The sequence below is a fragment of the Taudactylus pleione genome, unplaced genomic scaffold, assembly GCF_031769625.1.
Source record: "Taudactylus pleione unplaced genomic scaffold, aTauple2 ptg000207l, whole genome shotgun sequence".
In the NCBI taxonomy this organism is placed as follows: domain Eukaryota; kingdom Metazoa; phylum Chordata; class Amphibia; order Anura; family Myobatrachidae; genus Taudactylus; species Taudactylus pleione.
The window spans coordinates 5,834,225-5,849,605 of record NW_028284609.1 but is presented as its reverse complement, the minus strand read 5'-3'; the positions used below and the strand labels follow the sequence as shown (position 1 = coordinate 5,849,605).

Sequence of the window (15,381 nt, the reverse complement as noted above, 5' to 3'; positions counted from 1 at the left end):
AATGTAACTTGCCGATCCCCCCTTTCAATTCTTCCATTCATCCCATCCTTGAAAGAATTCACATCTTCAAGCAAAGCCGCTATTCTTATGAATAGGCTAGCTATTGCAGTGTCCGCTTTTGGCTGTGTGTCCCAGACTGTAGGCTCATCAGAATAGCAGGGGTAAATACCAGCTAACCTGTTCATAATGAAGAGGCATTTGCCTATCTCTTTACATTCCTCCTGAATAATCCCTTCAGTAATGCTGTTAATGGGAAGTTGACTGGACTTTTTCTTTAACGGATCTGTGCTTCTCTGTATTCATCAGTATCCATTCATTAGACAGAACTTTTAGTTTTAACAGATTGTTGGACCCTTCAGACGAAGCATCTGAGAAATAATCAGCCAATTCAGATGCATCAGAATAAAGTTGTTGCAAAACTGATTCTTGTTCCTCACAGTCAATAGTGACTCTGACCTATTAGATTTCATCCAATTGCACAGGGGCGTAAGGGCCTGGAGGCAAGATAGTTGTTGATGCTCCCCTCTGCTCGCATTCACTGTCCCTAAATCACATTCACTACCAACACTTCAGCAGCACCCAGACACACACCCCACCCCCTTATTCACTATCAACACCCCAGCAGCATCCAGATACACTCCTCCCACTAAATTCACTGGCAACACCCCAGCAGGACCCAGTCACACACTCTCCTCCCCACTCATTCACTACAAACATCCCACCAGCACCTAGACACACACTCCTCCAGTGCCTGATTAAACCCTGTGGGGACCCCTAGGCCATTGAAATCTCAGGGCACCCCATAAAAACTATCTCCTAATACATTTTTCATTTTAGCAACCAACAATTTTAATAAACCATATGTAGGTTGCACTGAATATTTTTTACAAACTGACAGCTTTTAAGAGACAAACTATGATGTGAATCTGATGTCTATGGTTGATGTACTTTAAGCTAATAGGTACATTACATTAATACAGTATTTTCTCTATAGAGTCTTTAATGTAAAGTTGTCGTTTATTTGAGTTGATTCACTATTTCTATCTTTTGGAAACAATTTAAGAAAGCTTGATTGTAAGTTTCTTTCAAAAATAAATCAATATTATTTTGATCCGTTGTCACGGGGTCCGTAAAAGGTGCAGGCCCATAGACCGGAGTCTACTCTGCCTATTTGGTAATCCGGCACTGCTCTCCTCCCTTTACATTCACTGCATACACCCCAGCAGCACCCAATCACACACGCACCTCCCCCTGCATTCACTTCCAACACCCCAGCAACACTCAGACACATACTCTCTCCCCTGCATTCACTGCCAACACTGCCACAGTTGCTGCTCCCACAGCAACAGCAGACGAAGCAGGTACCATGTGTGTGTGAGGGGAAGAACCAATAAAGGAGGGAAGGGCCATGCACTTCAGGATCTGCCCCTTTTATGAACATTGGTCTGGTTTCCTTGCTTGAGATACGTCTCTAGAGACCAGAAGCCAGTGTGGAGGCACTGGGAAAGGGAGGACCGTGGCATATGGCAGATGACCCGTGGGCTTATTCCTGTTCTGGGGAGCAAAAAGCAGAACTATTACATTTTGTTAGCTCCACATTTTGTGATGGCACCCCTGCATGCACAGTTTAAGGTTGATGCACAGGAGTTAGAGCCAACAATGTTCTGTAAGACTATCATTATTATAATTCTAAATTAGGGATTCTCAACTCCAGTCCTCAAACACCACCAACAGGTCAGATTTTGTGGACTTCTTTAATCATGCACAGGTGAGGTAATCTATTTTGCTGGGTCAGTAATAATCCTACCTGATTCTACAGGTCCTCAGAACATGACTTATTGGGAAACTTAAGGTTGGGAGGTTGAGAACCACTGCGCTATAATGAGAATATATACTCTGCTACATACAAATGCTTACTGGTGCACTGTATCAGTGATTTTAATTCTGAGGAACAGTTCAGTTAACTTTGCTGCTTTATTACTCCTCATTTAAAAGAACAGTGATTCATGTGTATATACTTATTTGAATGTCTTTGATTTGCATATTACTAGCAAAATTCAATACTCTATTCCTTATGAAAAATGTGTATAAAGGTTGGCACTATTGTGATTATTTTTGAATAAACCTATTCTCATATAAATTGTCCAACAGCGAAGATCTGAATACTCTTTTTATTCTCTATACAGGAAGAAATCCATCATTTCTTAATCTGACGTTTGCTCTCTCTTTGTTTGGGGAATGGATTGTTAGCCAAGATAAAATTGTTGTTTGGCTGGTATTGATACATTTATTCTTATTAACAGGCAGCAAAATTTGTATCACCCAAATGGAGCATGGTAAGACCAGAGTAGTATTAATACACTGGGAGCGCAACAGCAGATTGCTCAACCGACAAGAAGGTCTGAAAAACATACTGGCAGGTTTGTCGTGCTTGGTGCAATATTTGTGAAATTCTCAGTCAACATGGTACAGTAGCAGCGGAAGCAGAAACTGACACATATCGAAATTTATTTTTATAAAGGTTTTCAGTCATCAATTTGGTCAGGAAATGGGCATATGGTTCCTCCACCATAATTGCAGTTTCTAAAAAGTCCATTTAATATATATTTTTGTGTTGCTGCTTGTAATAATACTCAAAGGCCATATTTCTTCTTTAGAGTCGTAACAGAATCATTAGTCTTCTCTGATTGTTCTATATAAGCAAATAAGGCGCGCACATCTAAAAAAGAAAATTAAATTAAATTTACCAAACCATAAATTTGAATTTACTGAATATTACTTAACACCTTAATAACCAGAGGTACTTTGTAAACTCAATGACCACACATTTTTATGTATTTGAGAGATGGTGGGCTCATTTGAATAATTATATAAACTTGGCTTGGGAAAAGTATACATTTTAATTTCATGGAAAATTGGGATTTCTTCTGAAAGCATGTTATAATATAAATATATTTAGTGAATTGTTATAGGTTCAAAACATCGGCATAAAAACTCTGATCAGTTTTTCAGATTCACATAAAATGGTATAGTTCACAAAAACTACCCCAAACTTTAATTAACTCATATTCCCACATACAGGGAATGTGTATACTTCTATAATATAGTTATATCCGGGAAAAACGTATGTTTATTTTAGCCAAGAACACTCCGCCTCTCCTACTGCCAAAAAACATATACATGTCCAATGGATTAAATACTAACTGGCAAGTCAACCACGTTTAGATACATTGCCTGGATCAAATATTAAAAAACGTCATTGTAGACTTGATTCAAGGCTCATTGTAGACTTGATTCAAGGCAGATGTACTAAGCTCTGGAAGGTGACAAATTAGAGACTGATAAACTACCAATCAGCTCCTAACTGACATTTTTCAAACACTGCCTTTAACATGACAATTAGGAGCTGATTGGTTTGTAGTTTATCATTCTCCAGATCTGAATACATCTCCCTCTCTGTCTCTTCCTAGCCTGCAATACACTATGGAGTTATTATGCTAGTGACGGACTTCCCTCTCTGAGGCAGACGTGCCATAATTATAAATATACATTTGGTTTTGAACATGTAATTTAGTGACTGCACTCTATGAACTGCATGAATCAGTTTCTGGCCCCCAGGATTGCCACTGATAGCAGACATCCAGTGATTAGTGGCTGCCACGTCTAACTGCCGTTTATAAGTGCCCATTCAATTTTGTGGGCTCTACAGAATGAGTAATTACATAATGGCCTATAGCTCTACCAATATGACAAAAAGTTATTTCATTAAAAAAACAAAATAGATTTTTATATATATATATTATTATTAAATACTTCGAATAATGCTATACGGGTCAACTGATACTGAAAGTAATGGATTATTACTCTTCATAATATAAAGTGACTTACAAAATCATATTCCATCTTAAACATATTGTTGACATTTTGCGGTCACAGATTATGAATGTGAAACAGATGACGTATGCCCAGTAGCAAATAAAAAAAAAAAATGCTCCGCTGCGTCGACATGGACATTGTGTGCATCTCTGAATCAGATCCATTGTACAAAAGTGGAAAAACTAGGATACTACAGCCACACTGGGACATCTCCCCGTAACGTAGTTGCTGTACAAGGCTAATTCACAATCAGCAAGCTACAGTTGCTGCAATGGAAGGTAATAATTAGGGATGTGCAGGCTCGGATAGGTTCGAGTTTGCACGTGGAGTTCGGATTTTTCCCTCCAAAAAAACGGAACTCAGAAAGAGGCAAAACGTCATCTTACATGGACGAACATCATCATTCCTGGACTTTTGTCCAGGAATGATGATGTTCGTCCATGTAAGATGACGTTTTGCCTCTTTCTGAGTTCCGTTGTTTTGGAGGGAAAAATCCGAACTCCACGTGCAAACTCGAACCTATCCGAGCCTGCACATCCCTAGTAATAATCAGCCATCCAGCTACTGTTGTACTACACATCCCAGTATACCCTGCAACAGTTTTAGCATGGCCAAATAGCAAATCTATGGCAAGGCATGCTGGGATGTTTAGTTCTACAACAGCTGAGTGGCCGCGTAATGCCCACCCCTGGTTTAGAGTCTCTACAATCTCCAAGGTATTCCACGAAAAGGGCCTTGGAAAATGATATTTAGATTGAAAAGTGCAATTCAGACATCTTAAACACTGCACACCAACCAAGGAACACTATATCTACTTTTAAGTAAAGCATAATTTTATGGAGATGCTTTTCACAGTCAGGGACCATCAATATTGTCAGGGTTGATTGGGTGATTCCCATTACAGGCAAATCTTTCTATTCTGCAAAAAAGCTCAAACTGGGGAGGGAAGTGTATTATGCAACAGGACAAACATCCAAAGCACACTGACAAAGGAAATGAAGAAAATAGATGCCCTTGACTGGCCCAGAGTCCTGACCTTAATTCCAACAAACCACTGGTAAGACCTCAAACTTGCTGTCCATTGACAACCCCCAAGTAACCTAAATATTGCAAAACGAAATGAGCAAAAATATGGTGTTCCAACTGTGTCTAAAGTAGGGGTGAGCGGGTTCGGATTTCTGAAATCCGAACCCCCCCGAGCCGAGTCAGGCTCGACTTTTCCCGCCTGACTCGGATCTGAAATCGAGGCAAAACGTCATCATCCCGCCTTCCGAGTCTCGCGGGTTTTGGATCCTATATAAGGTACCTGCGTCGGCGCCATTTTCTCACTCGGCTGTGGACAGTGAAGAGGGAGGGTGGGAGTTAGGGCTGGCTGGGCTGTGTAGTGTAGTGTAGTGTAGTGTAGAGCAGAGTAGTGTTGTGCTGTGCTGCTGTTGTCCACTACTTCAAAGTCCATAGGGGCTGGCTGTGTTGTGCTGCTGTTGTTAATAGGGGCTGTGTCCACTACTTCAAAGTCCATAGGGGCTGGCTGGACTGTGTTGTGCAGTCAGTTCTCCATAGGGGCTGTGTCCACTCCAAAGTCCTGTGCAGTGTCCCAGTCCTAAAGGGGTGCTGTAGTGTTGTCCAGGGGGTGCTCTGTCCATCAGGGGTGCTCCCCCCAAGTGCTAAAAAAATAATATTTTTTGTGAATTGTGTGCGCAGTAGCCGCACGTGCATCAACAAAGTAGTGCCAAGCGTGCGCCTGTGTCATAAGTAAAGGGCCGGCTGGCTTGACCGTTAAAGGGTGCTGTAACCCCCAAAGTACACTCCAAACCAAAAAAAAAATATTTTCTGTGTTTGTGAATTGTGTGCGCAGTTGCCGCACGTGCATCAACAAAGTAGTGCCAAGCGTGCGCCTGTGTCATAAGTAAAGGGCCGGCTGGCTTGACCGTTAAAGGGTGCTGTAACCCCCAAAGTACACTCCAAACCAAAAAAATATATATTTTCTGTGTTTGTGAATTGTGTGCACTGTGGCTGCACGTGCATCAACAAAGGAGCAGCGCCAAGCGTGCGCCTGTGTCCCATAAGTAAAGAGCCGGCTGGCTCATTTCTTAAAGGGTGGTGTAACCCACAAAGTGCACTACTCTCCAGCAAAAATCAAAAAATATTTTCTGTGTTTGTGTGCGCTTTAGCCGCACGTATATATCAATATAACATAAATGGAGGACCAAACTTTCTCCGATAAAAATAAAATAGGGAAAGATCAAGAATCACTTCCTCCTAGTGCTGTTGCTGCTGCTGGGAGTTGTTCATCATCCCAGAGAGGAAGTAGGAACATCACTACTTTTACTAAACAATTGACCCTCCAACAGTCCCTAGCGATGAGGATGAAGTACGACAGCAGTCATCCTGAAGCAAAACGTATAACTGAGGCCTTGACTGCTATGTTGGTGTTAGACGTGCGTCCGGTATCCGCCATTAGTGCAGTGGGATTTAGACAATTGATGGAGGTAGTGTGTCCCCGGTTCCAAATCTCGTCTAGATTCCACCTGCATCCTCAAAGCAGCAGCGACAAGCGTGTGTCTGTCTGTTAAAGGGTGGTGACACCCTCAAAGTGTGCTACACAAACAATAAAAATATTGTTCTTTTTTTTTCTGTCTTTCTGAAATGTGTGGGCTGTAGCCGCAACTGCATCCTTAAAGCAGCAGCGACAAGCGTGCGTCTGTCTGTTAAAGGGTGGTGACACCCTCAAAGTGTGCTACACAAACAATAAAAATATTGTTCTTTTTTTTTCTGTCTTTCTGAAATGTGTGGGCTGTAGCCGCACTTGCATCCTCAAAGCAGCATCGACAAGCGTACGTCTGTCTGTTAAAGGATTACATCGGTGACAGCATCCAAGTAGGCATGTCAGACAGTCCGTACCTGTACTGGCAGGAAAAAGAAGCAATTTGGAGGTCCCTGTACAAACTGGCTCTATTTTACCTGAGTTGCCCCCCCTCCAGTGTGTACTCCGAAAGAGTGTTTAGTGCAGCCGGGAACCTTGTCAGCGAAAGGCGTAGGAGGTTGCTTCCACAAAATGTGGAGAAGATGATGTTCATAAAATGAATTATCAACTCTTCCAGGGAGACCAGCCTCCAGAACATACAGAGGGACCTGTGGTTGTGGATTCCAGCGGGGACAAATTAATACTCTGTGAGGATGAGGATGTACACACTGAAGAGGGTGAGGAATCGGTGGATGAGGAGGATGAGGATGACATCTTGCCTCCGTAGAGCCAGTTTGTGCAGGGACAGATTAATTGCCAGCTTGTTTTGTGGGGGCCCAAACGAACCAAGCATTTCAGCCACAGTTGTGTGGCAGACCCTGGCGCTGAAATGATTGGTTTGTGTGCATGTCCTGTTTATACAACATAAGGGTGGGTGGGAGGGCCCAAGGACAATTCCATCTTGCACCTCTTTTTTTTCTTTGCATTATGTACAGTTTGGGGCCTAGTTTTTCAAACTGCCATCCTGTCTGCCACTGCAGTTTCACGCCTAGATGGGTCACGTGTTTGTGCCGCCCACTCATGTCGCTTAGCATAGTCATCCAGCTACCTCGGTGCAACCTTTTGGACATAAAAACACTATTGTGAGGTGTGAGGTGTTCAGAATAGACTGGAAATGAGTGGAAATTAAGGTTATTGAGGTTAATAATAGCATAGGAGCAGAAAAACCTACAAATTCTGTGATTTTTAGCTGTTTTTATGCTTTTTTTCAAAAAAATACAGATCCAAAACACAAAACCCAGAACCCAAAACACGGAAGGGTGGTTTTGGCAAAACCAATCCAGATCCAAAACATGAAGAAAGATCCAGATCCAAAACCAAAACACGAAAAGTGGCCGGTGCACACCCCTAGTCTAAAGTTATAAAAGATTACTGGCTGTAATAGTTTCTGTAGGAGGTTCAACTGAATTGTGACAGAGAGGAAGGAATAATTAGTACATAATATTTCAGTTTCATTTATATTATTACTACCAAGTAGTTTACACATTAGTATAATAGTGAAAGGTAATGTACATATATTCAGCATTCAGAACTTACTTTCTTTTTCTGGTCCTGACAAAAACATTACTGCCATGTCAAACCTGCTAAGCTGAGAAAACCTTTGTAAAATCTCCAATACAATGGCTGCGTCCTCATTTCTAGGGAAAAATATACAAAACAGTTGTTATAAAATTGTGCAAAACTTTAAAATACTGAAATCGCTAATTGTTATCCATTTTATAATGTGCTGTTGTAAATGATAGGTAATATAGAGAGTTGTATTTCTTTTTTTTTATCCAATAATGTTTTTATTTTGTATAAATGAGGTATGTAAACAGAGTACAAGAGCTCAATTTTAGATTTTACTTAATAGGTAAAAAAGGTGGCAGCAGCACATTATACACATAAATTAAATCCCTTGTATTTCCTGCAAAAAAATAAATATATTAACTAAGAGATATTAGTAGGTGATAACAACATGATAACATGATCAGGGTGTCTCCACACTTTCTAATACTTATCTGGATTGTCATTATAATATTATATTTGAGACTATAATAACAGCCAACTACTTCACCCTGGTGGAAACATAGGAGGCAAGCCAGGGCCCAAGTAAAATGTTGTACTTGGAATTAGAGATTCATGCAAATAATTTATCATGTTCGCTCCCAAAAAAACAATAATAGAAAATGATCGGTCCAGTGGGAGCAGTACACCCATAAGGTTCTAGAGAACACCTATAACCAGTTTCCAAAAGCCCACTATCACAGGGCAATTCCAAATGGGTTGGGTACGGGATCCCGACGGTCAAAATACTGACAGATTTCTGTAAGTAGAATAACCTTTATCCTAACCATCACCCTCCCGTTCCGCAGCCTAACCCTAACCCTCCCGTCCCGCAGCCTAACCTTCCCCTAGTGCCTAACCCTCCCCCTAACACCTCCCCAATCTGTCGGTATTCTGACAATCGGATGCTGCTGTTGGTATTGCGACCATCGGCATCCTGATGCCGACTACATCCCCTCCAAATTAAGTGCCAACATTTAAGATTAACAAGCCTGCATCTAGGACAAATATTTGCATGTACAGAAGAGACATTAGTGGGGCTACTGATGAATAAACTACAATGAATAAAGTGCAAGAGAACATCTTGGGAGGCAGATCAGACTATTTGCCAGCCTTGATCTTCAAGTCTACGTTATTGCAGAAACCACCTAATAAAATTTCAGAAGACAGGGGCCCACTGTTCACATTGGGCCCGATTCGGAGTTGGATGCAAAGTCGCAGAAGCCAGATTTACTACATTATGGTAATGCAAATATCCGTCCACAAGCATATCGGCATATGCATTTGACCCATGCTCCGTCAGAAACAACCTTCCCTTCACTATACATGCTCTTCAGAACAGACCAGAACTCCAGCTTCATGTCCCATGACATGCGCTATTGCATCACTGTTCCAAGAAATGCCCATTTCACACTAGGAGAAAAATAAGCCAACGTCTGACTCAGACTATTTTCCCATTATACCAGTGCTAGATTTCCAACTACTCAGTCACATAAAAGCCTAATTGCTAGACTGCAGCTGGGCTAAATGTGTTACCTCTAGGAGTTGGCTTAACCTGCTACCTAGGCACATCAAAATACGCTTGTTGGGTGTGTTTCTATACTCCAGATATAATAATTAAAGAAAAACTTACAGGGGTCACTATACAATGAATCTAAATTCCTATTGATCAAGGCTGTGACCTAAGTTCTTATCGCTGGCCCTACATGCAAAACTTGGCAGCAATGTCAAGGTCAGAAAGTCCTCTCCAGTCAATAGGGTAATAGAAGTCAAATTTTCTAAATTCTGACTGAGAATGAGGAGAACAAGCTATCAATTTTCATGAGGATTTAAAGATGAAGGCAGATCTGGGGCTGCCATACAATATTATAAGTACAAGGATAAGTCTTATTGCCCCATCACTGAATAATGTAATGTAGCCCATCTTCTAGTTTAATAATTAATGTAAAGCAAATCATTTCTCTGGATCTAGTATGTTCAGTTTCTACTTCCAAATACTTTGGATGGCCAGCTACATTTAGAGCAAGAGTGGTATCAGCTTCTAATTAACCACATATTTATAAGACGGTTATTTTATTATTACATTATTAATACATTTGTAATAATTAACTGAGATTATCCATTCATTACTTCAGTACAAAGATGTTACTTTTATAACACATTTATTTTTTAATAAAAGTATAAATGTAAGTAATTACGCATATATACAGGTTAGTTATAATGTACATTTAGCGCAAATTTTTATGTGGTGTTATTTCATTTCTACATGTTTTGGCAATGTCCCACTAATTAAAAGAACAACCTAATAATTAGCACTGTTTAGAACAGGGGTAAATTACCCAACATGGGGTAAAAATGAAATTCCTGGGTGTAATGGACGGACAGCCGGGCATGCATATGAATCATTCTATAATATAGAATGATTCATATGCATGCCCGGCTGTGCCGCAGGGAGGCTCTAAGCTGGACGCTCGCTGAGATGTTATTACCAGTGGGCGCCCGGCTCCTGCCCAGCAGCGCTGCGTTAGTCGGAGGCTGGAGTTCTCTTCTGAACTCCAGCTTCCGACTCTCTCCATGCGCACTATGGGAGAGACGTCATGACGTCTCTCCCATAGTTGCGAGGAACAGCCGGGCGGACAGGACAGCGGCGGATGCAGGAGCGGGGATTAAGGGAAGTGTTTTTTTTTGTACAAGCGGCACTACAGGGGTATTATATGGGGGCACTACTACAGGAGCATTATATGGGGGCACTACTACAGGGGCACTATATGGAGTCACTACTACAGGGGCATAACTATGTGGGCACTATTACAGGGGCATTATATGGGGGCACTACTACAGGGGTATTATATGGGGCACTACTATTTGATTTCCTTCCTTTCAAATCAAGGGGGCAACGTCGGCGTATCTAAATATATTTTGGGGTAAAAGGTAAAAAAGTTCCCTGACCCCTGGTTTAGACGGTATATTATCTGTTAGAATTTCTCTGGATAGCTATAGATAAGTATAACAAGCTATACATTATAGATGGAAGTCATCCTGTGAATTTGAGTGCACACAAAATGTCAATGGGAAGTATATGACATTTCTCCAAATTTACCTTATTGGCTCTGAAGTAAGCATCATATCATAGAGGTAAATTATTTCATTAAAGTTTCAAAATGAGAGAACTTTTAGAGGTGGGTTGGATCAAATTATAGCTAAGGCACTAAATCCAGAAATTTCTGCACACAAATAAGGGGGTATGAATGGATTGGTCGGGTCTGTGTCAGACTGGTTGCAGGATTTTGTTATGATCTTGATAAACTACTATAGTGTAAGGTATGGTAGGGACCTTACAATGGAGCTCTCATACAGGAATGCCTTCTTTACATGTATATAAAGGTATGCTTAGGGAATAAAAAAGCAGACAGGTATTGTTCTGAACTGACATTAGCCCAAAAAAACAATTCCTAATAAAAACTGAAGACATAATAAAATCCAAAATAAATGAAATCTCTCTTTAGTCCATAAACTCACAATTGTCCGTTGGGACTGATGCAGAGTTAGAAGTATATAATTTGGATGTTGCCCCAAATTAGATTTGCAAAAAAAAAAAATTTGTATATCCACTCATATGAAGAGTTATGCACATTGCAAGATGCCACTGCCCAAATGCACACACCTGGTTTACTATTAGTCATCAAAGACAATACACACTTGCACCGTCCTTATGCTAGGAGAAACTTATACACATCTCAACAGGTATTTTTTGACTTATGTCCAACTCTGTATAGCTCGCAGATGTGGCAATATGATCTCACTAATCTTAGCCTACTTAGAAACGCTATGTTAGAACCCAGTTACACCTCTATAGATGTAACTGTAGACATGATAGAATTGCATATGAATCTGCATTACCTATCATTTGTGTATGCTCCGTTCTGGAGAGTGCACGGCGTGAAAATAGAAAAGGTACACTCCTCCTTGCACGTTCTGTGTCTGCAGCAACCCCAATGTGTCTGCAATGCCATTTTTGGCTGAAGCTAAACATCTGTCAGTGAACTACTTAGAAATATGTAATTGTATGGTCACTTACTCAACATACTTGAGGCGTAGAATGTTCAAAATTTCAATGAACACATCTGGATCCAAAGCTTTTTGGAAAAGTTTAGTGTAAAGACAGGGTTCAATTTGCTGAAATCAGATAAAAAAAAACAAATCTGTACAGAGTGACTGTATAAGCAGATATATTTCCATTGTATTTTTTGCTGCAATCATAATTACCCTATTAAAAAAATGAAATACTTGATAACTATAGAATACAAGATGTATGTATTTTACAACAGGCTTGAACTACACAGTTCGGCTGACACTTGCCCCAAACAATAAAGGCCAGCTATTTTAAGTTTATGAACAAAAGTGAAAGGTTTAAGTAGTACTGGGGACATTGGTAGATGTTTATACAAAACATTGAACATTTGCCATTTTCTTCCATGAATATCCATTCATCCTCATACAGTGCCTCTATACCACATACAGGTCTCCTTCACTCATGCATCTGCCAGGAAACAGTGGTATCAACTCCCAGCATTTAGAACACATACAGGCAGGTGCATAAATATTGGGACATTGACAGAATTGTTATATTTTGGCCTCTATTCACCACCACAATGGCTTTGAAATGAAACAAACAAGATGTGCTTTAACTGCAGACTTTCAGATTTAATTTGAGGGTAATTACATCCAAATCAGGTGAACGGTGTAGGAATTACAACAGTTTCTATATGTGCCTCCCACTTTTTAAAGGGGCCAAAAGTAATGGGACAAACTAAACAATCCTAAATCTAACTTTCACTTTTTAATACTTTGTTGCAAATCCTTTGCAGGCAATTACAGCCTGGTCTGGAACGCATAGACATCACCAGACGCTGGGTTTCATCCCTGGTGATGCTCTGCCAGGCCTCTACTGCAAATGTCTTCAGTTCCTGCTTGTTCTTGGGGCATTTTCCCTTCAGTTTTGTCTTCATCAAGTGAAATGCATTCTCAATCGGATTCAGGTCAGGGGATTGACTTGGCCATTGCATAACATTCCACTTTTTAGCCTTAAAAAACTCTTTGGTTGCTTTTGCAGTATGCTTCGGGTCATTGTTCATCTGCACTGTGAAGCGCCGTCCAATGAGTTCTGAAGCATTTGACTGAATATGAGCATATAATATTGCCCGAAACACTTCAGAATTCATTCTGCTGCTTTTGTCAGCAGTCAAATCATCAATAAATACAAGGGAACCAGTTCCATTGCCAGCCATACATGCCCACGCCATGACACTACCACCACCATGCTTCACTGATGAGGTGGTATGTTTTGGATCATGAGCAGTTCCTTTCCTTCTCCATACTCTTCTCTTCCCATCACTCTGGTACAAGTTGATCTTTGTCTCATCTGTCCATAGGATGTTGTTCCAGAACTGTAATGGCTTTTTTAGATGTTGTTTGGCAAACTCTAATCTGGTCTTCCTGTTTTTGTGGCTCACCAATGGTTTACATCTTGTGGTGAACCCTCTATATTCACTCTTGTGAAGTCTTCTCTTGATTGTTGACTTTGACACATATACACCTACCTCCAGGAGAGTGTTCTTGATTTGGCCAACTGTTGTGAAGGGGTTTTTCTTCACCAGGGAAATAATTCTTCTGTCATCCACCACAGTTGTTTTCTGTGGTCTTCCGGGTCTTTTGATGTTGCTGAGCTCTCTGATGCGTTCTTTTTTTTTTTTTTAAGAATGTTCCAAACAGTTGATTTGGCCTCACGTAATGTTTTTGCCATCTCTGATGGGTTTGTTTTGATTTTTCAGCCTAATGATGGCTTGCTTCACTGATAGTGACAGCTCTTTGGATCTCATATTGAGAGTCGACAGCAACTGATTCCAAATGCAAATGTCACACCTAGAATCAACTCCAGACCTTTTACCTGCTTAATTGATAATGAAATAACGAGGGAATAGCCCACACCTGTCCATAGCCCACACCTGTCCATGAAATAGCTTTTGATAGTCCCATTACTTTTGGCCCCTTAAAAAGTGGGAGGCGCAAATAGAAACCGTTGTAATTCCCACACCGTTCACCTGATTTGGATGTAATTACCCTCAAATTAAATCTGAAAGTCTGCAGTTAAAGCACATCTTGTTTGTTTCATTTCAAAGCCATTGTGGTGGTGAATAGAGGCCAAAATATGAAAATTCTGTCAATGTCCCAATATTTATGCACCTGACTGTATAAAGTGAAGCAGCATGTTTACAGGGTTATCTGACCTACACAGTTGTACAGCACTGTTCCTAGGAGCTCTAATGGGGAGATATGGTTTCAATTCCTTACTGTTCTGGTGATGATGCAGGTAAGGAGCAGGAAGAGATCAAGTGGTCCGATAGCACAAAGGTGGATAAGTATGAGGTCAATGCTGTTTTTTTAAAGAATCACATTGATATGACCTAGATGAATAAGAATTCAGGGGAATTTTATTTTTAAAAATAAAGATCTGTGATGTGACTTGAAATATTCAAATTGCAAAGAAGAATAGACTGTTCAGAGCCACAGTTAGTATGTAGGCATAAAGTCCACTATAGAAAAAGCTAATAAAAAAATAAAAATCTTGAGCGTTTTATGTGTTTTATTTACGTACTATAAGTTTCTTTACAGCTTGTGTATATAAAATAATAAAAGTTATATAACAAAAGTTCTCATGCACAGTATAATGTGTGCAATCTTGTGATGCTGGAGGACATTAGAAAGCCCTTCCAAACACATCTAATGTCAGTTAAAAGTTTACAAGAACTGGCGGTTCTGTCTCAATCTACAGGGAATGTCCTTTAAAATGTAATTTAAGCACACAGTATTACTTACTTTTATGTAGAAGTATAACATGTCTGGGTTTCCTTTCAGTTTTCTCAAATCGGACTCAAGTTGAAATGAATTTGCAGGCACTCCTGGAATATTAGTGTGCAGTGATGGAGATAAAGTTGGCATAACTCCTTTAATTTTTGGCAGTTGTGTTTGAGACGGAATATGATCGTTTGAATTACTCCTAAATTAAGAAAAAACATTTTTTTTTAAAAACAAACAAAGCATTATTATTTACAAAATAACAGCCGATACTTAATCATTTATTTGTATAAAATGACAATTTAAAAGGTCTCCAGAAAAACTAAAAAATATACCCTATGCTGCTGTTAATTGAAAATAACAAAAAAAATACATTTGTGAATCCTTAATTGAGGTTTTAAATACACAAATGTAGTTTTATGCTTATAGATAACAGAGCTGATACAACGTGTACACTTTTCATCCTAAAAAATAGCTGATACCATTGTGTATAGGCAAATGGTATGCTTTAAACTAGGGATGTGCAGGTTCGGTTTTACTCGGTTCTTATCTCCACTTTACCGCAAATTCGGATTTATTAT

At 40.0% G+C, this 15,381-nt stretch overlaps 1 protein-coding gene across 1 annotated transcript in view; it reads right to left on the bottom strand.

Annotated features, from left to right (window-relative positions):
* Nucleotides 1–2,491: 2,491 nt before the first annotated feature.
* RPAP3 (RNA polymerase II associated protein 3) overlaps nucleotides 2,492–15,381 on the bottom strand; it is an 88,759-nt gene continuing 75,869 nt past the window's right edge. The window contains exons 14-17 of the mRNA XM_088478127.1: nucleotides 14,822–15,002; nucleotides 12,024–12,121; nucleotides 7,937–8,037; nucleotides 2,492–2,719 (exon numbers count right to left, since the gene is read on the bottom strand). Coding sequence (XP_088334253.1) covers nucleotides 2,634–2,719; nucleotides 7,937–8,037; nucleotides 12,024–12,121; nucleotides 14,822–15,002 — 466 coding nt within the window. The 3' untranslated portion in view covers nucleotides 2,492–2,633. The remainder of the gene's footprint in view (nucleotides 2,720–7,936; nucleotides 8,038–12,023; nucleotides 12,122–14,821; nucleotides 15,003–15,381) is intronic.